The 27,665-nt window shown below is 39.6% G+C and overlaps 1 protein-coding gene across 1 annotated transcript in view; it reads left to right on the plus strand.

Annotated features, from left to right (window-relative positions):
• The window catches only part of Rnf217 (ring finger protein 217), a 123,400-nt gene extending 108,597 nt beyond the window's left edge, over positions 1–14,803 (plus strand). The window contains exons 5-6 of the mRNA XM_021223938.2: positions 4,066–4,137; positions 5,194–14,803. Of these exons, the coding sequence (XP_021079597.1) occupies positions 4,066–4,137; positions 5,194–5,267 (146 nt within the window). The 3' untranslated portion in view covers positions 5,268–14,803. The remainder of the gene's footprint in view (positions 1–4,065; positions 4,138–5,193) is intronic.
• Positions 14,804–27,665: the final 12,862 nt, after the last annotated feature.

Genomic DNA, 27,665 nt, shown 5'->3' on the forward strand with positions numbered 1-27,665 from the left:
AAAACGGTGCATGATCACTGAAAAACAAAAACAAAAAAAACCTCTCAACTAAATTTTAATTAAACACACTATTTTTCCAAAGTCAACACCATCCAATAGTCAACTGGTTTTTGATACTTTTCAGTATCTTCTGTTCCTTTATTTGCTTGTTAGGTGAAAATTATGATGATAAAATCAGTGTCTGCATGCTGCTTTTATGAACTTTGAAGCTAACTAAGAAATACAGACAGTATTTGTAAGAGTCATCCTATGAGAGAAAATTGCAAACAGAGTTGTGAGTTCTGTTGCATCTGTAAATCTATATATAGAGAGAACAGCCTCAGACAGAAAGCTCATTGCTTTTTGTGACTCTTTTTGTTTTCCTGTTTCACCACCATCTTGAATTTTGTTGGTGTGTGTGTGTGTGTATGTGTGTGTGTGTGTGTGTGTGTGTTTGTATGGTCTCTCTGGTATGCAGATGCATGTGTGTATTCAGCTACAACACACACATGTACATTTAATTAAGCCAAGATAAACCTGACACTGTAAAGAGCAGCTGGCTTAAAATAAGTTTCCCTCCCACACATTTTCTGACCACAACTGTCACTAGTTGCTTATGATGGTTAGTTAGTTCAGTTGTCAACTTGACACAAGCTAGACACCACTCCCCCATTGGAGGGGTCCCCATCACTCTTATCCAACTAAAACAGAAAAATGAATTACTATTACTCTGTAGCCCCTCAAATTACTTACTGCTTCCATATGAGAGAGGATATGGTTTACAGCTTAGTCCTCACATCTGTCACCCATGTGAGTTCCTTTAAGTGCCCTTGGCCAGAGGCGGAGCAAGTACCTACACGTCCATCACAGCTGAGGATGGGAAACTTGGTCTTCATTCCCTGTGATCACATAACAGCTAGAGCGCCCAGCCAGGCACTTAGCGATGTTCAAGGAGTGGTACTTTGGAGTGTTTTTCAAACTTTCTAATTATGTATGTTTATTTACTCTGTATATGGATTCACTGCCATTCGTGTGTGTATATGCCACATCTGTGGAAATCAGTTTTCCCTTTCTACCAGGAGACTTGTAGGAATCAAATTTAGGTTGCTGGACGTGGCATCTTTACCACCTGAGTCATCCTGTGAGCCTCCAAAATTTGAAGTTTGAAATTACATAATTGTTAAGGATAATTCTTTAACTTATCTCTTCATAGCAAACAATTAGTATGAGCAAGAGCAATGGAATCTCCTCCAAAAATTCTTTTGAAAAATACTTGATTTAAGTTAGAGACACAGGGGGCCTAAATAGAGGGTTCAGTAGTTAAAAACTCCTTCAGAGGCTCTGGGTTCAGTTCCCAGCACCCACGGACATGGGTTGGGCTACAACTGTCTGTAACTCCAGTTCCAAAGGATCCTATTTCTTTAAAGGGAAAGAAACAGTAGCAGGCCTGATGATGCACACCTGTAACCCCAGATCAATGGAGTTGGAGGCAGAATAACCAGGAGTTCAAGGCCAGATTAGGCTACATAGTGAGTTAGAGGCTGGTTTGAGCTACTGAGCAAGACCATCTCAATTTAAAGAAGCTGAAAGTGGATTTAAGGACATCACATAAAAAGAGGTCACTGTCAGAAAAATGTAAAGTTTAAAATGAATTACTTTGAACTTTTGACTAGTATGCAATTGTCATTAATACTCAGTGTTGAACTTTTATAGTCTACAGAATGCACTGAAATTTTTGATCAATTATTTTCAAAGGAAATATAGAACTATGATGGCATAATAATGCCCATGGAGAAGTTTTACATTTTCTGAAAGCTGAAGCAGGAGGATCATGAGTTCAAGGCCAACCTGAGCTGTATCACCAGATCTTGTTTTAAAAGAGGGAGTAGAAGCCGGGCGGTGGTGGCGCACGCCTTTAATTCCAGCACTCAGGAGGCAGAGTCAGGTGGAGTTCTGAGTTCAAGGCAATGAGAGAGAGAGAGAGAGAGAGAGAGAGAGAGAGAGAGAGAGAGAGAGAGAGAGAGAGAGAGAGAGAGAGAGAGAGAGAGAGAGAGAGAGAGAGAGAGAGAGAGAGAGAGAGAGAGAGAGAGAGAGAGAGAGAGAGAGAGAGAGAGAGAGAGAGAGAGAGAGAGAGAGAGAGAGAGAGAGAGAGAGAGAGAGAGAGAGAGAGAGAGAGAGAGAGAGAGAGAGAGAGAGAGAGAGAGAGAGAGAGGAGAGAGAGGAGAGAGAGAGACACGCTGGGCAGTAGTGGTGCACACCTTTAATCCCAGCACCTGGGAGGCAGAGGCAGGAAGCTCTCTTGAGTTTGAGGCCATCCTGGTCTACAGAGTGAGGTTGAGCCAGAACTCCACAGAGAAACCTTGTCTCAAAAAACCAAAGGGGGGGGGTAGTGAAAGAGGAGCATAGGAAGTCTACACTCCGAAGGTTAAGGCATGGGATTAAATTCAAGTCCAACATAGGCTACCCAAAGACCCTCTCTCAAAAGAATAAATAAATAAAACAGTTGATCTAGATAAGCAATCAATGGTTTTTGTGTTAACATTAAATTAAATAAAATTTTAAATTTAAAATATAATTATGGATGTGAAAAAATATATTTGACTATTAAAAATGATGTTTTAAGACATATGCTTGCTCCAGTCAAGGCAATCTGAGAAGCAGACTTAACTATGTCCTACACTGTCCAGTTTATTGCCCCTAAAGGGTAGGCACGACACATGCTTCTTGGATTCATTGATGTTCGGGAGGGAAAGGTCAGTGTTGTTATTTGACAGTCAGTCCAGTTGCTAAGATGAAAATGTCTTGGTTACTTTAGGAGGAAATACCACTAAAGAGACTGAGCTGTAGGGGTTTGGGGAAGAAAAGCAGACTCTTAATGTAACCTGGATACTGCATTCTAGTCTTCACTGTGACTCTATGGGTGGACAGGCAGTTGTCCAATGAGATTTAGTACTGCCCAGCTGAGTTTTGTCATTGGTATAAAGCAAAAGAGAAACTCAAGACGGGGCATCATGTTAAGCTGACAATATATAAATTTACTAGATAGTAAACTATATTCTTAATTGGATATTTAAAACGGCATTTTTTCCATATCTAGTCATCTAATTCCAAAGACTATTTTCTATGAATTAAAAAGTTAATATTTTTCTGCCAAATTCCCAACAAATGGCTGTTTATCTTTTCTCATGTAATTATTATCCTCCTTCACGTTGCATAAGTGACGGTGTGATTCTACTACAGACTTCCTGTTCCTCTCACACTCTGTGGAATTTAGTTTGTAGAGTTATGTCATGTGTTCAAAGGTTGCAGCACAGTAAAAAGACAGAAGTAACTGTCCTGGTTTTGTCTACGTTAGTGCCTTTCAAATTCAAAGGGATTCCACTGGTGGTGGCTTCTTGGCTTCAGTGACATGTGACAATAGTGATGATTGTCACAGATCAGTTATTCATTCAGAAGAGAAGTCAGCTGGTGTTGCCAAATGTGGCATCCCTCCCAGAAGCAGGCCTTCTTACAAGTGCTTCCTTTCAAAGTTTGTGACAATGATTCACTTGAATAACTTCCAACACATCATTTATTCAATGGTCATTTTCTACAGCAGTTGTCTAAGGCATCCCATTTGGAGCTCACTCTATTAGATGTTCATATGATTTCCCCTCTTTACCCAACAAGTAAATAAAGCATTTTTCTTAGACATGGTCTTGGTCAGATACCCGGTGTGGTCCCTATCAGCTCTCCAATGTTGTGAGCTCAATAGATTGTCTGCTGCATGCTAGACTATGCTACTCCTTTCTTAAGCTTTCAACATTTTGAATATTGAAGGTAGAGGAAATCTAAAGGAAAAATACAAAGAAGAGTGTGTCAGTATAAAGGATTATAGTCTTTTTGGTTGTAAAGAATAAATGACTTGTAGATGTTTGGCATGTGCCCAGGACTCTGTGGCACCGTGTGCTTCAATTCAGTGATGAATTGCATGTGTGTGTCAGTTCTACATATGCCTCTAATTGTAATACTTCTGTAAAGAATTATTGGAAGTGCACGGTAAATCAGCTTTGAGACTCTTTCAATTATCTTGATTTTATTTTCCAGCTGGAAAGCTCTTCATTGCTCCTCTCATCCTGGTTTTGGGATTGGCACTAGGGGCCATAGCAGTTGTAATCGGTAAGAAACACACGACATATTTAAGATTAGAATTCTCCAGAAGCAGTAGCAATGATAGCGTGTATGTAATGGTATGAGTCAGTGAGTGCATGAGCATAGTTTCTTCTCTCTGCCTTTCTTTAAACAGCCATGTAGTACAGGGTGAATAAGGTCAGGGGAACATGTTTCCAACAGGTATGTTTATGAGACTCTTTAATAGATGAACATATGTGTTAGAGGAGTAGCTCCCAGACTTAGCATGATGTAGACTAGCCTGGAGAACTGATGAAAACACTCACTGATAGACCCTACTCTCAGTGTCTAACACAGTGTGGTGGCTGGACCTATGGATCTATGTTTCTAAAAAGTTCCTAGATGTTGTTGATGCTGTTAGCCCACGGGCCACACTTTGTGAGGCATTGCTTTAGAAATTTCAACTTAAATGTTCTGGATAAAAACTATTTTTACCATTATTCCCTATATAAAATGGAATGCTTTTGCTGAACTAAATGATCTTCCACAAGTAAACTTCTCTTTATAGATAATGAATGTGTGGGACAGATAGAATTATAAAGTGTCTCACATTCAAGTCATTTTAGTCAGTTGGAACTTTATACAACAGATGTTATTATCTCAAGTAGAGGGAATCAAGTCTCATTAGGATCTCAGAATTGTCAGAATGGGAACCACACGTATGTTTTTAAATAAGATGTTATACTGACCAACAGTGAAACATGAATATCATAGTGTGTAAATTATAGGATTGTGACAAAAAAACAGCGACATAAAGTTAGATGGTTTGCTACAAAACATTTTTTTTAGAACTGGTATAACTGAGGGTTAAAAGGCGGACAGAGGTCTACAGAGAAATAGAAAGAATGAAATCTTGTAAAAAAAAAAAACACGTCCTGAAGTATTTTTATGTTTGTGAATCTTTAATAATAACTGTTATAATTTGCATATAAGTAAACTTGGGAAATTTGAAAGAACACCCCCATACACACACACACACACACACGCATACATGCCTCAGCATTCCCACTCTAATTGCCTTTATTTATTTTTTTTAATTCCCAGGTTTATTTGTATTTCCTATATATTGCCTTTGTAAAAAACAGAGAAAGCGATCACGGACAGGTATGCACTGGTGATCCACAGAGGGCTTCCCGTGACATCAACCGGTACCAGGGGAGGCTGTGCAGGATGATACGTCATTGTTGAGTCGGATCCCTCAGAACACCTAGAGGAACTTCTGCCATCTTGTCTCCTGTGGTTCTCTGCAGGCCACAGTGCCTCTAGCTACGGTGCACTCCCAACATGGTATCCTGTCCTTCCCTAAACAAATTGCTGCTTTAAAAAAATGGTCACTTTCATTTAATTATAGACATTTATATAGCAACTCTGACCTTTGTGGTTCTTGGAAGAAGATATTTTGAGAACAGGGTATCCTCAGTGTGTTTGAGGGCACCTCACGGGGTATTGCTTGGACTGTCTGAACCGTGTGCTTCCCTCCAGGCTGTATGTGAGACTTGGTGTGCATAGCTGAAGTCCTGTCTGTCCCAGCAAACAAACAAAGCCACTTTGCAGAAGATAAATCACAGTTCACCAAATGCACCTGTTACCATCTGTAGCCCAAGTCGTACTATTCTTTTGTTCTTTGGATGCTGTAATTGCTTTTAAAAAAACGAAACAACAACTCAGTACCCAGAAGGGAATTGATGAAACTAAATTAATGAGAAGAACCATGAGTTACTGGTGCGTATGTGTAAGGATGTGAATGTGTGTATATAAACATGTATTAAATCAGGCTCCATAACTGTGTGCTTGTCCATTTCCATGTCTATTTTCATAGAACCATTCAGCCATGAGGCTTCCTTTCATGGGCCTAACTTGGTAATGTACTGAATTAAAGCCAGTGTCAACATCAGGTTGTTTCTGTGGTAGCCCTGTCTGTTTCTTGCTCTTCCTATGGTCACACACACACAGAGATCTGTGCGATGTCACTCCAAGGTTTCCCAAACTTTGTAAACTGACAGAAGTGAAAGGGTGGCTTTAGAAAGTCCCCAAGTTTCCAATGCTTGCTCTTTCAGGATTCCCTGGATTTGGGCATGCATACTTTATCCTGTTGATACAGTCCTCCTGGGATAATTTAATTAAAAAATTTTTTTTTGCTTTGAAGAAAAGTGCTTAAACTTTTAGTTCCTATTCTACTCATTATTTAATTACCACCCTATAATTCTAGATCATTCTGCTTTAGGTCCAAGTTTTAAAAAAGTTATTTGATGCTTCATTCCTTCCCTCTTTCCTCTAGTTTTTTTTTTTTAATTTGTCCCCAAGTTGTTTTCTTACAAAAATAAATACTAGTTTTGAGGAATTTTATCTGTGTTTACTACTCAGATTCATGAGTTGTTGATATCTCCTTATAGAGAGATAACTTGAAAACAGATTTTTATGTATATAGTTTCATCTGAAATGTAAACTGCTTTTAGAGAAGGAAACAAATGAAAATATTTTCAGGAAAATGAGACGTCTTCAAGATTAAGAAAATGAAATTTAACTAAACAGTTCTGTTTCCTTGCTTTCACCATGACCTTTATCAAGACGAAGAAGAGATATTAAAAAGCCCGAGGTTTCCAGTCACCTCTAAGTTATCCAAGTTAGAATTTTATCATACGTTACTCTACTTACTATAAATGTAACTGTGTTTGACTTGAAGTAGACTATATGATAACACGCACGTTTACATAGCTATTTCATGGTGTTGGATGCTAGAGTGTAAGAACTTTGTATCCTTGTGTTTGAATGAAAAAAATCATGTCCATGAAGAACAGTCCATGTATAAGCTAGCAAGCTTGTGTTCCCTCTGAACCATAGAGAAGAGCTGGACAACTTCCTGTTAAGTGGTGAGTTTCTGGCAGGAGGAGTGTGCGGCCTGCATGGTTGTGGAATAGCCACTAGACTATGGTGTGAGGTAAGGAACAGTAACTTGGTTTCGCAGATTTCATCTTCCCGTGCCTTCATCCATCCATCTGGCAATTACTGTCTGCTTTAAGTGTACTAGTCTTGGACCAAAAGTGTGAGAACTTCTAGCCCAAATACATGTTTCTATCATAAAGTGCTTAAGTTTTAGAAATTCATCGTTCCTGGATTTGGACATCAGTTTGGCCATGTGTGAGTAGGATGGATCTGTCTGTGTATGATCTATGCACATATCTGTATGTCATACATAAACATGTCATGTTCATACACACCACCTGGGTGAACAGAGACATTCGGGTCTAAGATTGTCTATATTCTTGGGTTATTGTGCCTGTTGTCTTTGGCCTACTCAGGGATTTTTATTCTATTCTTTAAATAACTTATCTTTTACAGGTATTTTTATCTGATTTGAAAATTTTTCCAATATGTGAGTTACAAAGTGGTATTTGTTATCAGGAAAGATTGCTCCATCAGAGGGTAAGGGTGTGCACACTTGAACTGCACAGGCATCTCATTTGCAAGTGCACAGTTTTGTAAAAGAAATGTATGCATTTTTCTCTTTTTAAAGACTACGCAAGTATGTGTGTCCTTTTCATGGTAGTAACTTAAAAGTATTTGTGAATATTTTAGTAAGTCTCCAAATCTTTAAAAAAAGAGCTTAAAAATGGAAAAAATATTTATATATGTCAGTGCCAACTTGAAGGTAGATAAGTAGTGACCTTTATGGTAAATTCTGAAAACTCCTTTACAAAATGAAGTTACATGTTGTGACTTTTTACCCACGACTTGCCTTTATAAGTTACCGTTGTAAATGTATGTATGTTCCTGAAGAAAATCAAACCATATAGAGTTATAAAGTCCAAGTTCCACTGCTTACCTACCCCTTGTTTTTCTAGGGATGACTCTCAATGGTCTGCTACCTGTCCTACCAGCTGCTTCCTTCAAGTGTACAAATACATGTGTGTCTGTATGTGTGCATGTATGCACCCTTGTGTGTTAGTTTTCTACAAATAATGTCCTTTGCTGTGTCTCTTTTTCATGCTTTTAAATATTAGAAAAATGCCTTGCCATAAGTGTTTACATCCATTTGAAAATGTGTAGTCCACTGTAGAGCTATGTTTTAATTGACCTGGTCTTCTGTTGGATGGGAAACAAGATAGTTTTCACTTATCACAGACAAAGCATTTTATGCATGAATATATTTTGTCACTTATTATGACCATTTCCATGGGATTTTGAATTTTACTTTTACTAAGTATTTGTAATAAAGATTGTTAATGCATAGTCAGGCAATGAGATCATGGAAATAATATATTTGAGATCCTATTTGTGAATAAACAGTGTAGAGAGTGCCTAATTTTAAAGCAAAGCATCTTTTGAAAGACTTGGTCCTTGATAGGTTTAGCCGAATACATTGCCAAAATTTAAAAGAGAAAATTGATCTGTTTCCAGTGAAGCCAAAACATAATCAGCTGTCTTCAACAGTGTGAAAGAAGATGAATTAGTTCTTGGATTGCTTACTTTTAACTTCAGTACTCATGTCAAATGATGGTGTATGTCACATTTTCCACAACACTCACCGTGTTCGTGTGTTTCATTTATGAAAGGTAGAAAAGAAAGGGAAGGGATCAAACCCTGTGATACAAGCAACATTCTCTTTATACATTTATGGTCTAGTAGTTAGCCACTTACTGTCTCCTACAAGAACAGACAGGAATACAGTCAAAGATAGTAAAACAGCAAACCTGTTACAGTGTGGTATCTTTTTCTGCTGTGGAATCAAGATTCAGTGGTACCTCTTGGGAAATGCCGTACTCTGTGGAATCCTCTCTTGAGTCTATCTTTTAATTTCACTACCCAGATACATGACCCAGCATCCTCACAAAATACACCGCTGTGGTCATTGTCTGCCCCTATGTGAGTTTCAACTACATTTTTGTCCACACCTCTGCTATTTTCACCCTTAGAGAAGAATAAGTAGAAGCAGGTGGGGGAGAAAAACTCCCCCTTGATCTGTGTAGCCTCAGTGTTTCTTTTCTCAGATTTCAATGTGTCTGCCAACACATCTCCCCTACTGAAGAAATGAAACTTTTAATATCAGATTTTTATGATGCCTGCTGTTACTTATAGAAAAGTCAGTGGCTTACATAACATTAGGTGGCATATAAGTACAAAACTAAGAAAATCCATGTCATGAGGCACTTTAGATGCTAGATTTAGAAACAAACTGTGCACAAAGCCTTAATGTGAGTTGTTCTGTGTCAGTGGCTGAAGTCTATCTCAACTCTTGTTTTATGTTAATTTCTGCCATAATGGTTAGCCTTAAAATTGACACACTTTCCAGTGTATGTGCCATTTAGATAATTAAGTGACAAAACAAGTGACATGTGGTTTTCAGTAGTGAGAATAGAATCATGTCAGAAAATATGTTTATATTCTTCAAATTTATAAGGAACTGGAAGCTTAGAAGTTTATGTAAAGCATTCCTAAATATAGAGAACTATTCCTAATGTTTTAGTAATCCTGGAATTTTTTTTGCAACAATTTTGCTACGTTTAGAACTCATAGCAAATAATGATGCGACATAATAATTTCACTTGAATCTTTAAAATATTAATTCTTACAAGTTTTAACTGTATTTCCATAGTTTGTAAATTCTATAAAAGAAAATTTTCTTGACTAGAAACACAGTAAATAAAAATAGCTGGAGCACATTTTGTTTTTCACCTTACAGCTTAATTGTGTACTTTTCTACAATTGTGGACATTAACCTCCAGAATCACATATTAAAATATGTCTCTGCAACGATCACATCGATTAAACTAAGATACTTGTATAGAAACAGTTTTATCTAAATAAAACAAGAACTCCAAGCTTGAGAGGGTATTTAAGAGTGTGAAAGGTTACTTTTTGGATGCAAACTGATGGAAGCAACTCCACTGTAACTCTTTTGAGAAAAGACTGATTCCCCAGCCAAGTGCTGTATGGGACATCTGTGTGTCACTGTGAGCCTTCAGCTTTCATTGATTTTATTCAGACCCAATAAACAGAGTCACAGTAGTGTAAGACTGTTGTAGTTGTTTATTTAAAGGTTAACCGAAGCATTGATGTGTCACATAGGTTATACGTATTGGCAGTCGTGCAAGCATGTAATCATGCACGTTAGAAAGTATACATTTTTTCTTTCAACTAAAGTGACTGTTTTTGGAAATAATGACTTAAAATGCAAAAAAATTATCATTTTAAAAATACATGAAATATTACCTTTTGAGGGTCATTTCATTATGTCTCTAAAAGACATTTCATTAGTTTATTAGATTATGTTAGACTCATTAACAGAAAATATTTTTTTAGTTTTTTCAGTTCTGAGTCATAGGCTATCACTCTGTTCTCATATGTATAGCAATACACACATATCTCAATACCATGCACCTATCTTTTTTCTTAGTTTTCCAGATAGTCTTGCTTTTTACTCCAGCAGTCCCCTCCCCTTCTCATCTTGGCCAAGTGAAGAATAATTTGTCTTAACCCTTAGCTCTTTTCACTGTAATGCAATGGAGTTCTGTGCTGAAAGGTCTCTAATAGTCAACATCGTTTATCCTAATTGTTATTAGCCGAAATTGATCCAGAGTGCCTGAGACATTTTTCCTGATTCTTGATAGGAGGTGAGGAACTCTTCCTAGGTCTCTGCCAAATAAGTTAAACAAATGAGATGCCAATTGGACCAGAGGGTTAATAATACTCCAGAACCAAACTTCAGAAATCCATGGTGACCAGAAGCTCAATGGACAAAAAAGCATGTAGACATTCATACAACCTGACTAAAAGTCTTTATTCAAAATAAGTTATAGTTATGATTATTGGTCTTTAAGTAAAAACATCTTCTAACTTCAACTTGGGGTGGATTGAAATACAATTGTATGTAAGATGCAGCTATCAATTCCTTGTTCTGTGATTATTATTAGACAGTTTGATAATCTAAAGCAATCACTTTGTCTATAGCCTGGATTGGTCCTACTCTACGGAAACTGCTTATCATTTGTAACCAGTCAAATATTTTAATTACTTGGATTTATACATAAGCCACACTCAAGATGTATTTACTATAGGTTTACAATATACCAAAAAAGTTCAGAGAGTAACACTTGGGTATTAAATTACCCCCAGGAAGTACAGAAATAGTGTCACTTTAGGTTTTCCTTGTAGCTGGCAGGCTGTGCTGTAGTCATTGGGTTCTTTCAATGTCAAGGAAATGTCACCTCATTTGGTGGCTAGGAATTTGCTAGCTAGGGATATTTTCTTCAAATTCTAGTTAAATTCTTTGTTCGTCTGAGTCAGAGTTTTCTCTGTGTAACAGACCTAGCTGTCCTGGAAATCACTCTGTAGACCAGGTAGACCTCAAACTCAGAGATCCACCTGCCTCTGCCTCCTGACTGCTGGAATCAAAAGCATGCACCACCACCACCCGGCTTCTAGTTAAATTCTTAAAAGTACCAATTTTTCATTAGCATCACTTCCTCTATATCTAAGTATACTGTTTCAAATACATAGTATGTTAATATCTGATGCACGTATCTAATTTTTAGCCTATAGAAAATCAACATGCTTTGTTTCTTTACGGAGAATTCTAGATATAATATTATCGGCTGATAATTTTATCAGCTTACTACAAATCGTTTCTCTAGTGCCCATTTTTTTAAGTTACAAATGGTAACTCCTCAATAGCCAAGTATTTATTATTGATCATTTCATCACAATTAAATTTCTAATGAGTTTATGTACATATACACATTTAGACACCATTTGCCAAGGCCAAAACAATCAGTCACAGATTTGTATGAAAATTAAAAGGCCTGCAGGTAGGGCACTTGCCAAGTAGCCAAGTGAGAACCCTTGGCCTGGGGTCAGCTGGATTTGCTTTCAGTTCTTCCTCAGTCAGCAGTGATGCCTTTGAAAGGTTCAGGTCTACTATAGTTTTGTTTTGTTACCTTCTCCGTCTACCCTTTAAAAAGTGGTCCATGGCGAAATGCAGAAGGCATACTGAATGTGTCCGACATGCACCAGGCAACCTGCTGCATGTGACTGTGATGACCTGTCATCCTGTGTTCCTCTCCAGCCCTGGCCTCCTTTGACATGATACAGTTAGGGACTTTAATTTAAACCTTTGTTTGTGTTACTGTTGCCCTCTGCATACACGTCTCTGCCACCTTCTAATAAAGGCACTCTTTTCTCCTGGGTGGGAGGGGGGTTAGTTGGCAATCTCCTTACTTTTGAAAAAAGTTGCTAATATACTAATAAGTAGTACATTTTTCAGTCTTGCAAAAATCTAGTCAAAACAGCAGCATGGCTGGGCATAGTGGCACAAGCCTTTGATCCCAGCACTTGGGAGGCAGAGGCAGGCAGATCTCTGTGAGTTCGAGGCCAGCATAGTCTACAGATTGAGTTCCAAGACAGCCAGAGCTACATAGTGCGACCCTGTCTCAAAAACAAATAAAAACATTCAGCAGCATGAAAATGTTGTTAAGTTTATTTAAAAGTCACAAGTTTTTGTTTGGCTTCTCTTTTAAGCCAAATTGGTATGACGTTTTCATGAAGCAAATATATCTTTTACTTGTCTTGGAAATCTGAAGGACAATTACATTATCCATGTTTTTCTTACAGTCATAAAATGCTAAAAAATAGTTGTGATTTAAATCTCTTGCTATTGCATATTCAGAAATTGATGTTCTAATGAATAATTACCATCTCCTATTTAGTATGAGACTATATCCCATTTTAATTCTGTTCTCAGTAATAATAGCAAGTGATGATTAATTTCTTCATCTTGCATTACTGAATTGTACCAGGTCTTGTCACTTTCCTTTTACTGCACAGTTTAAATTTTTCTGTAAACTCTGTGGCCCCTTTCCAAATAACATGCCATAATGTTTTTCATGTTGAAAATGAGCATTGTTGAAAATGTTATATCTTTAATTTTTTAACTGTTTCTGCATTTCAGTAGTTGTACTGCTAACTTGTGATCTTCATAAAGAACATGGAAGAAGCCATTCTGAACATGTTTTTAGGAAATAGGCAGGTAGAAAAAACAAAATAGATGCCATTGATACCCTTAACTCATTCCTGAAAAGCAATTGGAAAGGAAAAAACAAAAACAAATTCTACCAAAATTAAAAAGTTGAAAAACAAGGGTATCAAAAAGACCTGATTTCTTATGCTGTTGAAGCAATCAACTTCTAGGTGAGTGTTTTATTCTGTTGGTCCATGAATTGTGCACAGTGTCTACTCTCATCACTGTGGTGTTGGTATACAAATTACTGAAAAGAAAGAAAAAATTAGTGAAGAAAGTCAGGGAAATGAAACCTTGATTTCACTCTCCAGTAGCACTAACCATTGTACAGTCCCAACCCTTCCATATGGTGCTTGTGTGATGATGTAACATTTGTGTATGTTACTAGTGCCTTATTTCTTTACGTGAGCCATAAATTTTCTGTGAGTGTTCTTTGATCCATCTATTTAAAGCATGCCCATCAGTTGTCTTTATAGATGTCCCTAGCCTGCATTTGCTACTGAATCTACTAGATTGTCTCTAGAAAAATTAATTAGATGTATTTTTCTCAAGCATGTTGCTTGTTGTTAAGCTTTATCAAGAAAATGAATATTAAATACCAGAAATTTAGGCTAATAGAATTAATTTTTATTTTTAAACCACAAAAGAAAAGAAAGTTGAATACATTGGAAACAGTGTGATGAGCTTGTCAGCAACTCCAATTAGGGTAAAACCACAAAACTTTACAGAGAGCATTAAAAATTAACATAACTGTGATACTTTAGAAATGTGATCATTTCTCCACAACTTGTCTTAGACAATATTTTGTCATTAAGTTTTGTATAGATGCCAAAAAGAAAACAAATAGTTGTCACATCTTACACATTGTTCATTCCCAGTGGACTGTAGCAACTTCAAGCCATTCTGTGTATCATTTGCTCTTCAAGGTCTGTGCCTTTTATTTTGTGCTATACAAAATACTGGTTTTGTTTATATATAATATTTCAAATATTCATGATGAATGTATGACAAATGATTAAAATAATCTAGGTACAAAGACAAGACAAAGACATGGATTGTATATGGAAATGTATAAATATTTGACAAAGAAGAGAAAAAGAATCTTCCTGCCAATGGAAGGGCCTGGAAATTAACTTTTTGTTTTTTTTTTTTTTAAGCAATGGAATTTAGAAATTCATTACCTCAAGAAATTATAGTGGATAATATGTGTCATATCCACTAAAGGACACATAGCATGTTCCTTCTGAAGAAGCACTATCTCACTTGTGACTGATAAGAGCAACACAAGTATCACATCATACAAATTGTAGGGACAAGTCCTTGAGAAGATGAGTGGGTACCTTGTGGGAGTCAAGTTACAGGCTTTCAGTAATGTCCCTGTATCCTTTTGTTGTGGTTTAAGAAAATTATTGCTATTTTGGGTTGATTGTTTTAAACCAGGAGGATAACATTAATTATGATAATCAGATCTCATAAGAAGATAAAGACATTGTCTGGATGAAGCTAATGGAAGTCAAATGACTCCAATTGTCACTGTGTGTATAGTGTAGATTACTGTGGAGTGCTATTTACCACACAATGTGTGCAGAGCATCACCACATCATCATCTAGCAATGCCTAATAAAAGTTTTTAAAAGAGAAGACTCTTGTCTTTTTTTCCAGTAGATTTTGATTCTAAATGAAGGCAAAGTCAACACCCACATATTATTAATTAACTTGGAATTATTGGAGTATGGATTATTCTCTTGACTGAAGGAGCAAAATAGAAATTATTATATCAAATATACATGTCTATACCCTAGCAATTTTTTTCTAGTCCTGTTGCCTGAAATGGGGTATTTGTTGAACAAAGAACATGTACATGATTTCTATGAGCAGTAAGATTGATAAACATATGGTGACACATTCATACAATGAAACACTACAGAACAATCAAATGAAAAATAAATGACTGAGAAATCCATTCCAAAAGAGCTGAATTTCACAGATATCATGCTGTATAAATTAAGCCAGACACGGAAGTGTAGTGTAGAATAACACTGATCAAAACCAGACAAAACCAATCACTGGTCAAAAGGTAGTTGTTTGGGGGTTGGGGATTGTTGAGTGGGGGGGAAAATGAAGAAACTTTTTGGTATAGTGGAGTGTGTGTCTTCAGAATGTATACATATATTAGCTGTTGTGTATTAAAATCTGGACAGTTTAAGCATATCTTGAATATGTATTATACTAACACTTGAAAGAACAATGGAGGCGGAAAAAAGATAATCTGGAAAATTCCAGAAGAAAAAAAATCACCCATAATCCCAGATACCGATAAAGGTGACTTTGATAGGACACCTGCTGAAATGTAAATTTTAGCCTCTTCATTTTTACCAGATTGTCTTCCTTGGATTGTTAAAGCTGTACTTGGCCTTTCAGCTACCATGTGCTTTAGCTATTTGTACTCACCTGCTCTCAGGCGAATAAGGAGGCCATTGTTGAACACAAATCCTGACATACATCCTTAGTAATGGATTTGGGGGTTAGGCTGGAAATAATCATGGGGCAGATGCCCCCTCATACATGCAGGTGGCATCACTTAAAGTGGATGTCAAGTTATATTTATGCTCCCCATTGGCAAAAGTATTCTTTCTACTTATGCCTTGTTAAAACTTCTTTAAAATGCTTGCTATCTAACCAATGGGGGGGGGCGAAAAAATGGGCCAGTCAAGCCGGGTACACTACACTGAGTCTTCAATTGTATTTAATTCCTCTCAGTAAGCACGCATCTCCAAGCACCATGCTGTAAATTCAAATGCAAAAAAAAAAAAAGATGCTACCCCTTATTATAGCTACAGTTGCCAACAACACACACATGCATAATACAGTAGAAATGTATTTCATTTATACAATATGCGACAAATGTTCACAACATATGCTCCAAGCTAAACAAGCACTTTAAATTGTGAACTTCTAGAATTCTAGTTCAAGTGCTTCTACCACCGTTGAAAAGATAGAATGTTTCCTGGAATGCAATAGTGTTTTCCAAACTTAATATCCTCTGACTGTTATCCAATTATGGTACCAGACTTTTAGAATGTCTTTAGTGTGGTGGTATAGTGTGTTGAGAGTGGAGAGATGCACCAATGTAGAGTATCTCATCATGGACATTCCCATTTGTTCTTGGCTATTAATCTTTTCCATATTTACATTCCAACCAATGATTTTTAGGAGTTTCCTGTTGAAAAGTTAATGATTATATCCTTTAGAAATGTACCCTGGTGCAGGTTTTAACCCTCAGGTCCCAGTTGAGATAGCTTTGTGAAGATGGTACATGCACAGCTCAGTGGTTAACTCAGTCCCCCAACCACTTCCAAGCTGTATAATTTGTGGCATGTTCCTTAACTTTGCTGTGATTTTTCCTTTTACATGGAGAGAACATGCTTCTGAAGACAGTTTTGAAGATTAACTGTGTTTAAGATATGTTGAAATACTTAGCATCCTATTTTACTGTTCATAATAAGCTTTCAGTAAATATTAGCTCATACTGTAGTTAGTGACTGTTTCATTTGGAACATGACCAATACAGGATGAATCATTGATGACAGGCATAAACACTAGAGAAAGTTAGCTTACTGTGGTTATTACACACTGAGTCTAGGATGTCATCTGAAGTGTCCCAAAAAAGGAAATTCTTTTAATGGGTAATGTCTACTATCTACATTTCGGGACTTTCTTATTGATTAAGTATGTAGTTTGGCTCAAGGAATCTATTACCTTGTTTTAGTCAACTCACATTGTTTTGTTGTCTGGATAATTCAGTTTCACTCACCTAACCCTTCTGTGGAAGGGTCCATCACTTCTCATGCCCCACCATACAGTAAAACCAAGTGCTACAGAGATGGGCACTAGAGTGAATCCAATCAGTCTCCTTCCCCATCGGTCTTCGAACTTGATCCCACTGAAAGCATTTCCCTTCCTCCTTTAAGGGTGTGACTGTTACATGTGTGCGCCTGTGAGCTTCCAGACACCACGTGTCTCCAATTGAGAAGGGATGACCGTGCGGCTGGAGTGAAGTACCTGCCAGCCAACAAACACAAGCCACTAGCAGAAATCCTGTCCTAGAACTGCCAGAAAGAATACAGACTGGCCAATACTTTGACTTGCAGAACTCAGGTACAGCAAGATTCTGCCTTTCTGACCCACTCAGTTTAGAACAGAGCGGCCAACAGTAGCTGAGAACTGAGCAATCTTTTCAACATCCTCAGTGACGTGCACTATCCTTAGAGACCTCAATGTTCCACTGTTTTTCCAAAGCAGTTGATGATATGATCTAAACCTTGGCTCTGTTTCTTATAGTTCTCACAGAAAACTTCTTTGATTTCCTACCAGTGTGGTGACTGAGTTCTGAGAGAAAAGGTCCCAATTGGCCTGGAAGCAGAGGCCCACCATTTTCTTAAAGCCTGGCCAACAAGCTGATACATCACAGATGAACTCACAGGTCATCGGTCTCCTGCCTGGAGAGACTGACTTGGAGGGGTAGTTATCATTTGTCTCTACCTTGTGCCAGAGTAATCTAAGTCCTGGTGATATATCAAGTAACAAGACAAAAATTCCTGCCTTCGTGATATTTTTGATTTTTATGAATGGAAAAATAGACAAGTAGGTTACATATGTAAAGCACAGAGATGAAAACTCCCAGAAGAGAAATGGGTAGTAGGCATTATGGCTATAGGCTGCTGAGAAGCCAACGTGTGAGCAAAGCATGAGAGAGATGAAGGAGAATATAAGATGAAGGAGACAGTGACACCAAGACTCTACAGCAGTTAGAATAGATGGAGTGGAAGGTAGGATGGGCAGAGGAGGAAGGCTCATTGTGGCAGAAGCAAATGGAGAACTGTAACAATTGCAGCCAGAGCGAGATGAGAAATCACCGCAGGTTAGGCAGAGAGGCCAAGTGATCACATCCCTACCTCTTGCTGGCACAGACCAATGGAAATAAGAGCCAGAGATGTGGCAGAGCAGCCTGGAGGGAATGAGAACAGTGAAGCCGAAAACGAAGGATGGTGTGGAGCATGGCAGTGGCAGCAGGTGAAATGAGAAGTGGATGGATTTAAATATAGAATTAACAGGATTTGCAAGTGTGATGGAGAGGCAAGTTGTGCAAAGTCCACAATACACTAAGTCCAAATTCGACCTGGATGTTCTTATAGCAGGAAGATGTCTGTGCAATCAAGAATTTCAGGTCTTACTTCTATACCTGGACTGTCTGATCACCTAGAGCGTATTTCACAATCTTAGGCCCAAACCTGCTGGCTCAGGAGTCCACTGTACATGTGCAGTATTGTGTAACACTTATAACATTGAGAATACCTCATCCATTAGCTGCAGCCCCAGCTCTGTGGTTCCAGATAGACTATTATGTCTCTTCAGCTTGCATCCTGGTGAGCATGCTCTGGAAGTAGGATGTGCTTGGATATCTTGCAACATTATTTATCAGGAATCATTTTAGTGGGGATAGGAAGAAATGTGATTTTTCCTAAAATTTAGAAAAAGAGCTGGGAAAGAAATCATGAAAATAGTACCCTTCACATTAGCCACAAACAATATAAAATATCTTGGGGGTAACTCTAACCAAACTAGTGAGAGACCAGTATGGCAAGAAGGTCAAATCATTGAAGAAAGAAATTGGAGAAGATATTAGAAGATGGAAAGATCTCCCATTCTCACAGATTAATATAGTAAAAGTGGCCATCTTGCCAAAAGAAATCTATAGATTCAATGCAATTCCCATCAAACTTCCAACACAATTCTTTACAGACCTTGAAAGAAAAATACTCAACTGCATATGGAAAAACAAAAACCCAGGATTGAAAAAAAATCCTATACAATAAAGGGACTTTCAGAGGCCTCACCATCCCTGATTTCAAGTTCTGCTACAGAGCTATAGTAATAAAAGCAGCATGGTGCTGGCATTAAAGCAGATAGGTGGATCAGTGGAATCAAATGAAAGACCCTGACATAAATGCATACACTTATGAATACCTGATTTTTGACAATGGTAAAAAGAAAGCATCTTCAACAAATAGTGCTGGCATAACTAGATGTCAACATGTACAAGAATGCAAATAGATCCACATCTATCACTCGGCACAAAACTCAAGCACAAGTGGATTAAAGAGCTCAACATAAATCCAGTTACACTGAATCAGAAGAGAAAGTGGGACAGAACCTTGAATGCACTGGCATAGGAGACAACTTCTTTGAATATAAAACCAGTAGAACAGACACTAAGATCAACAATAAATGGAACCTCATGAAACTGAAAAGCTTCTGTAAGACAAAGGACACTGTCAGGAAGACAAAATGGCAGCCTAGAGAATGGGAAAAGATCTTCAATAACCCCACATCTGACAAAGGACTAATCTCCAAAATATATAAAGAATCCAAGAAACTAGGCATCAACAAACCCAAATAATCCAGTTAAAATGGGGTATAAATCTAAACAGAGTTCTCAAGAAAAGAATCTCAAATGACTGAGAGACACTTAAAGAATCGTTCAACATAATTAGTCATCTGTAGCAGGCTTTTTTGGACTTCCAGGCCCTAAACTATGACATAGAGACTAATTATTTAGTATGAATGTTTGGCCTTAGCTTAGGCTTGTTTCTAGCTAGCTTTTTCAACTTAAATAAACCCATTTCTATTAATCTATGTGCTGCCCTGAGACTCGTTTACCTCATGTCTGTACTGTCTATCCTGCTTTCTTGCTTCCCCCTTGTGGCAGACTGGCTCCCCTCTTCTCATTGCCCATCAGCACCCCCCCCCAGCTATTGGCCATTCAGATTTTCATTAGACCAACCAGGTGCCTTAGGCAGGCAAGATGAAATAGCAACACATGTTTACATAGTTAAACAAATATTCTATTCCACAACAGCCACCAGATAAATGCAAATTGAAATGACTCTGAGATTCCATCTTATACCTGTCAGAATGGCCAAGATCAAAAACGCTAATAACACCTTTTGCTGCAGAGGATATGGAATGAAAAGAACACTCTTCCACTGCTGGTGGGAATGCAAACTTGTACAGCTACTTTGGAGATCAATAAGGAGGTTTCTCAGAAAATCGGGACTCAATCTACCTCAACACCAAGCAATACCCCTCTTGGGCATATACCCAAAGGATGCTCAAATATACCACAAGGATATTTGCTCAACTATGTTCATAACAGCATTATTAGTAATAACCATAACCTAGAAACAACCTAGATGCCCCTCAACTGAAGAATGGATAAAGAAAATTGGTACATTTACACAATGGAGTACTACTCAGCTGTTAAAAACAATGATATCATGAAATTTGCAGGCAAATGGATGGAAATAAAAAAAATCATCCTGAGTGGGGTAACCCAGACCCAGAAAGACAAACATGGTATGTACTCATAAGTAGATATTAACTGTAAATTAAAGGATAACCATGCTACAATCCACAGACCCAGAAAGGCTAGGGGAAAAAAGGAGGGACCAAAGGGACATGGAGATGCATGGATTTCCCTGGGAAGGGGAAAAAGAAGAGATACCCTGGGTAGACTGGGGCCTGGCAGTGATGGGAACATGAGGGATTGGGGTGGGGGTTGGTGGAGATGGGGAGTAATAAAACCTAGAGCAGATAGAAACCTAGAGCGAGGGAAACTCCCATGAATCTACAAGGATGATCCCAGCTAAGACTGCTAGTAATAGTAGATACGTAGCCTGAACTGGCCATCTCCTGTAATCAGATTGGTAACTACCCCAGTTGTCATCAGAGAGCCTTCCCTCAGTAATTGATGGAAGCAGAGATCCACAGTAAAGCACTGGGCCAATCTTCAGGAATCCTGTTGAACAGAGGGAGGAATGATTGTATGAACCAAGGTGGTCAAGGTCATCACAAAGAAGCCCACAGAAACAATTAAGCTGGGCTCATAGGACCTCACAGGCCCTGGACCAACATCTAGGGATCCTGTGTGGGACCAACCTAAGCCTATGTGTGACAGTTGTGTAGCTTGATCTACTTGTGGGACCCCTGGCAGTGCAAACAGGGCCTGTCACTAATGCTTTGGCTGGCTTTCAGGAACCTATTCCTCATACTGGGTTACCTTGCTCAGCCTTAAAACAAGTGAAGCAGTTTAGTTCTACCTCAGCTTTATATGCCATGCTTTGTTGACACACATGGGAGGCCTGCCCCTTACTGTACAGAAACAGAGGAGGCATGGATGCAGATGTGTGAGGGGAGTCAGGGGGCGGGAATGGGAGGAGAGGAGGGAAGGGAAGCTGTGGTTGAGATATAAAATAAATGAATAAATGTGATTAGTACATTCAGGCTAGTAAGAAGGAAAAGAAGGCAAAAGGGCAAATCTGTGCCCATGAATATATAGGGTGGAGCAGTGCAGGCAAGCTCAGAGTCTCTGGTCGTTGGCTGGCCACATGCACAATTCATAGGGTAGGGGGGGATTTTGCCCAAGGCCTAGGAAAATGTTTCACTTTGTTTTCTTTTGGTCTTTGGACAAAAATATTTTAATGGCCATTTGGCACTTTTTGGTACCTGAGAAATAGTGCCTATTTTTAGAAGAATCCTAGATGGCCAGGATGAATTTCATCTCAAATGGACATCTTTCACCAATCTAGTCTTGGACTATCACTTGTCCCTTTCTAACTTAAAACCTGAACACTTCTTTAGTCACAATTTACCCCATATGCAGATGCTCAGCTCTCCTTCAGAGTAGTGCAACCCACGGTGGATATGCCCTCTGCCTTCCTCTCCACCTTCCCCGTGCCTATGATAGTGGCTGGTCCATAGGAGCTATGCACTGTGTCTTTGGTGAATGACAGACAGTCCTTTACAAGGCTGTTTCCTGAATGATGCTCCACAAACTGCAGTCACAGCAAGAGGAACTTCAGGTTCTGCCCACTAGACACCAAGTGTGAGCTACTCCTGGGACTGTAGAATGGCATTTAGAAGAGGTGACTGTCTTCAGGTAAGGTCACTAGAGGGACTCAGATAAGAGCGGTTAATTGTCAGTACTCTCTCAGTCGGTGGGCAGTGAAATCCCTCCTGGGGTGGGACAGGCGGGATGAGCAGGGTTGATGAAATTGGCAAGATGAAGAAAAAACTGAGGCAGGACAGAACTTGGGCTGAGTAGGATGGAACTTATTAAACCAGCATAACCCTAACCATACTTTAAATATTTGTCCTAATACCCACAGATAAGTGTAGTTCTCGCCGTTCATCAAGGATCTCTGCAATAGACAGGGACCATTACAGAAAACTGTCCAATTTTTTAAAAAAAGTCAGGTAATCCTGTTTAATTAGACAATGAATTTGGGAAGCACAATTATTTTTCTAGTGCTGGAAACAACTTTTCTATTTCCTACAGTCCTGGTGTGTGTGTGTGTGTGTGTGTGTGTGTGTGTGTGTGTGTGTGTGTGTGTGTGTGCACGTGGAGGACAGAACAAGATTTCAAGGCTCTCCCTTTATTGCTTTCTGCCTTATTGCCTTGTGACCATAGCCTTAATGAACCCTGAGCTTGCACTTTTCAGCTGGGTATCTGGCCAGCAAGCTGTCTGTCTGTCTCCCGTCCCCAGTGCTGGGGTTACAGGCATGCACAGCCATGCCTGACTTTGTGAAAACACTAAGACATGCTGGGGATTCGAATTAGGCCGTCATGTTTGCAGAGCAAGTACTTTTACCACTGAGACATCTCCCCAGCCCTGTATAGTGTGTAGTATTGCATATTCAATTGGTAAAGGTGACAAATAATTTAAAGTGTCTATAGGCTAATACTCACATAGGCCTTTCTTTTCATACAAAACCATCATTACGAAAGATAAGATTTTAGTTCACCCATTGGCTCATTAAATGAGGAACCTTGCCACGAAGCCTGATAACTTGAAAGGCTGTGCTCTGGCCCTTTCTTGGGTCCTTTGTTGCTAATGGGAATGTACTGAACTGAAACTGGAAGGAGGAAACTAGCTTCGGAAGGCTGTCCTCTGACCTCTACAAGTGCCCCCACACTGGGTTATCAGTCCTCTGTTGCAGTACAACCTCCCCTTGGGCTGGGGAGAACCAACTCTCTGACATGCTGTAACATACTATGTGCTTAATTGTGTGTAATAAAGTCAAACTACAGCAATTATAAATCAACCTCTATCACCATTGTATGACATTAAATTTGGCTTTGGCAACTGTGTAATATAAATAAATATGCAGTGGGTTCTACAAGAGGCCCAGGATGCTACTCAGTTAAAAGATGCCCCCTTCCCTTCCCTCAAGCAAAGAAATTATCATGGAATTGAGAGTGTTATTGACTACCTCTGAGCTGTAATTGTAACCCCCACATTAATAGTGCCTTCTGCACTGGCTATGCATTCAACACTGAGTGAACACACACTGTTCTGTCAAGTTAAAATTCCTGTTTGCCAAAGTAGACATGATTTCATACTTCACGGCTTGCTATGACTTACTTTATTTCTCTTAGCCTATCTCCTAGTTAAACTGGGGACAGGAAGTGCCTGAGTGAGGAGAGCCCTAAGAAACAGTCCAAACAGTCCAGGCATTCCGTGAGGGAGGTTGGGTGACTTCCCCCTCAGCCAGCAGCACAGAGGCCCTTTCTATGCCCAGAAATAGATCTCCCATTGAGCCTCTGTTTATCTCCTCTGACCATAAAAAAAAGCAGCTGCCTCTGCAGGAAAGGCTGGCGGCACCAATTAGCTTCAGGAGGCCACAAGCCGGATTCCCATGCAGCGAGAATAAAGGGTGCTCAAAGAACTTCTGGAGTCATGTCGTTAGTGCCTTGCTGAAACCATTCAGTTTTCTAAGGAAGAAATCTGTCCTAAACACCACACACATCACTGTAAAATTTCCTGTGAGCACTGCAAGAGGCACCCAGAATGGTCCCATTCTGCTAAGTCTTGCTTCCTGGTGACTATTAAATATCTATCGTGTTTGTGGATGGTGTTTAGTTGAATAAAAAGCATTCTGTTGAATGATGGCTCGAATCGTGCTCTGTTACTTTGAGTTCAGTCTTGGCCCAGTATTGGACTAACATTGATGGTGAAAATAAAAACATGGAATTTGAGTTTTTAGGGTCACTAGAAACAATGAGAGGTTCCTATAAGGCTACTTCACACTTTGTTTTATAAAACTGCCCTGTTGTTAAGAAGCAGCAGCAAGCATCACGTGTAGGTTTGCTAAGAGCCCTTAAGAACATTATTCCTTGTGGTGATATACTATTTATGATTTATTAAAGCTTGTCTGAGGATTCAGAAAGCAAAATCAGTCACAAGCTACAGAAGTCAGGAGGTGATGGCACACACCCTTAATCCCAGGATTCAGGAGATAAAGGCAGATGGATTTCTCTTAATTCAAGGCCACCCAGAGATACATTAGAGTGAATCAGTCTAAAAGAGAATTAGAGCTCACATCTTTAATGCCAGGACTCATAAGAGGAGCGAGGTCTCAGTATCAGGCATTCATTCTCCAGCCACGTTGAGAATAGGATCCTCCAGCCACAATGAGGAGAGGCAGTGGGCTCAGCCCCTTCAGCCTGAGAGACCTGTAAGAGCCAGTGACAGCTACCTTGCTTTTCTCATCTTCAGCTTGAAGTTTGAAGCCCAATATCTGTCTTTGGGTCTTTTATTTATTAAGCAACAATTCCTATTACTATCTTCTATACAGATGAATTAATAAAGGTTTGGAAATTGCAATAAGTCATTAGGAATGCCTCCTGGAACAGAACTGAGTAGTAATGTGGGCAAGTTAATGGCCCTCCAATGGGTTTTAATCAGCTTCATGATGACACTTCTTTGGATGTTTAGGTTTGGGTTTTGTTTTTAAACAGACCCTTGCTACATGGTCTCAAACTCACTAGGTAGCCCGGCTGGCCTTGAACTAAGACCATTCTACCCCAGTCTTCAAGCACAGTGATCATAGGTCTATGCCCTGTACCCAACTGGTGCTGTTGTCTTAATACCCCCATGATCCCAGATACTCACCTTCTTTAAGGCTAAAGAAATGCATGTACGTTTGCAGATAAACATTTTTTCTAAGTAAAGGTGCAGACTCTTGCATAATAGTTTTAATTACTTTATACAAAATCTCTTTTAATAAAAAAAAACTTAACATACTGGAGAAGGAACAGAAGGCCCTGCCTGAGTGGTGAAGCCTCCCTACAGCAAGTCTGTCTCACCAACTACAGCAGAACAACAGAAGCACATCTTTCCCATGACTACAGCAGAACGACAGACAGCTAATCCCTCCCACCAACTACAACAGAACAATAGACAGCACATCTCCCACCAACTACAACAGAACAATAGACAGCTCATCTCCCACCGACTACAACAGAAGAACAATAGACAGCTCATCCCTCCCATCAACTACAACAGAACAGACAGCACATCCCTCCCACCAACTACAACAGAACAATAGACAGCTCATCCCTCCCACCAACTACAACAGAAGAACAATAGACAGCTCATCCCTCCCACCAACTACAACAGAAGAACAATAGACAGCTCATCCCTCCCACCAACGACAACAGAACAATAGACAGCACATCCCTCCCACCAACTACAACAGAACAATAGACAGCACATCCCTCCCACCAACGACAACAGAACAACAGACAGCACATCCCTCCCACCAACGACAACAGAACAATAGACAGCTCATCCCTCCCACCAACTACAACAGAAGAACAATAGACAGCTCATCCCTCCCACCAACTACAACAGAAGAACAATAGACAGCTCATCCCTCCCATCAACTTCAACAGAAGAACAATAGACAGCTCATCCCTCCCATCAACTACAACAGAAGAACAATAGACAGCTCATCCTCCCACCAACTACAACAGAAGAACAATAGACAGCTCATCCCTCCCATCAACTACAACAGAAGAACAATAGACAGCTCATCCCTCCCATCAACTACAACAGAAGAACAATAGACAGCTCATCCCTCCCATCAACTACAACAGAAGAACAATAGACAGCTCATCCCTCCCACCAACTACAACAGAAGAACAATAGACAGCAACCTGAAAGTGGCAAAAGGCAAAACCAGGCCAACCAAGTGCATCAAAACCAGAGAAGCAGCCCACCTGGTTTTGCCTCCAGGCAGTTTGCCAAAGGCACAAGTACAGATGGCAGAGTTGCTAGAATCTCAGTAGACCCTGGACTGTCTTTCCTGCCTTTACAATTGCAGAAAGCAGACAGGGCAAATCTGTGAAGTTGGAGTACTGGAGGAGTGAAAGTTGGAGAAGGAAGTTGCTCAAAGGGGCAAATCCCAGCAGACACTAGAAACCACGTTTTAAAAACAAGCCAAATGCAAGTTTTAAAACTGAAAAATGCAACAACAGAAATGAATTTTCATGGGGGGCATGCAAGGGTACAGCGTAGATCAACATGTACGGAAGAATCAGAACTCTAAGGTTGGTCAGTAAAAATGTATTGGCTGAGTCAGGCATGGTGGAAACTGCCTGTAACACAGTACTTGCAAAGAACCTAAAGAACAGAAAGAAAAGACGCTGAGGATGAAGGCAAAATAACGAGATCCTAAAGCATCTGTAGGGCAGATTTTACTGACGTTTGAATAGGCAGACACTTTATGCCCCACACAGCAGGGAAATCGAGGGATGGAGGAGGATATGAGGCAATCGCTATGGATGACGGTGCATCGGTCCTGTTGTATCTGGAAGGCACTGTTTCCTTGGCTTCCTCCATCCCTCTTCCTCTTACACTTCTCCTTCCTTTTCTATAGAGTTCCCTGAGCCCCGAGGGGAGGGATTTGAAGGAGACATCCAATTTAGGACTGAGTCCGCCAAGGTCTCTCTCTGCACGTTGTCTAATTGTGGGTCTCTGTGTGAGCTCTCTTCTACCGCAGGGTGAAAATTTGGGTGATGGCTGAGACAGTGATCTACAGTGCAGCAGAATTAGATCTCTCTCCTTTATTCCTTACCTAGTCTGCAATGCTATATTATGTAACCGAAAATAGAGCGAAGATAGAAGTATTCCATGATGGTATCATTTACAGAAATGCTTATTGAAGGGACCAGACCCTCACGCAGCCCCCTGCTTTAGCAGCCATAATAGGTTGCAGAAAAGGCCCAGCAAGACAAAAGGCCCCTGACTCAGCAAAATGTGCTGAGCTTCCTTACTTTGCCTGACTAGGAGGTCAGATACCCTTCAAGTGACTACGAACCTATCAGAAGTTAGCTGGCAGGCTCTGGATGTGCTTGATGGTGCTTTACAGTGAAAGTGGCAAATAGTGATGTGCAGAGCATAGCAACCTAGGAGGGCCTATAGGTCATAGCAACCAGTTGACCAATCAACACAGGACAGGACGCCCAAGCCGGAAGCGCACCCCTAGACACTCCCCTTGTTCTTCCCAATAAATTCCCCTTCCTGGGAGGTTTCTCTGGGTCCTTCTCACTCCACCTGCTGTGATGAAAGGAAGATGGCAGTTAACTTGTTAAACAATA

The sequence above is a fragment of the Mesocricetus auratus genome, unplaced genomic scaffold (assembly GCF_017639785.1).
Source record: "Mesocricetus auratus isolate SY011 unplaced genomic scaffold, BCM_Maur_2.0 Super-Scaffold_100018, whole genome shotgun sequence".
Classification (NCBI taxonomy): Eukaryota; Metazoa; Chordata; class Mammalia; order Rodentia; family Cricetidae; genus Mesocricetus; species Mesocricetus auratus.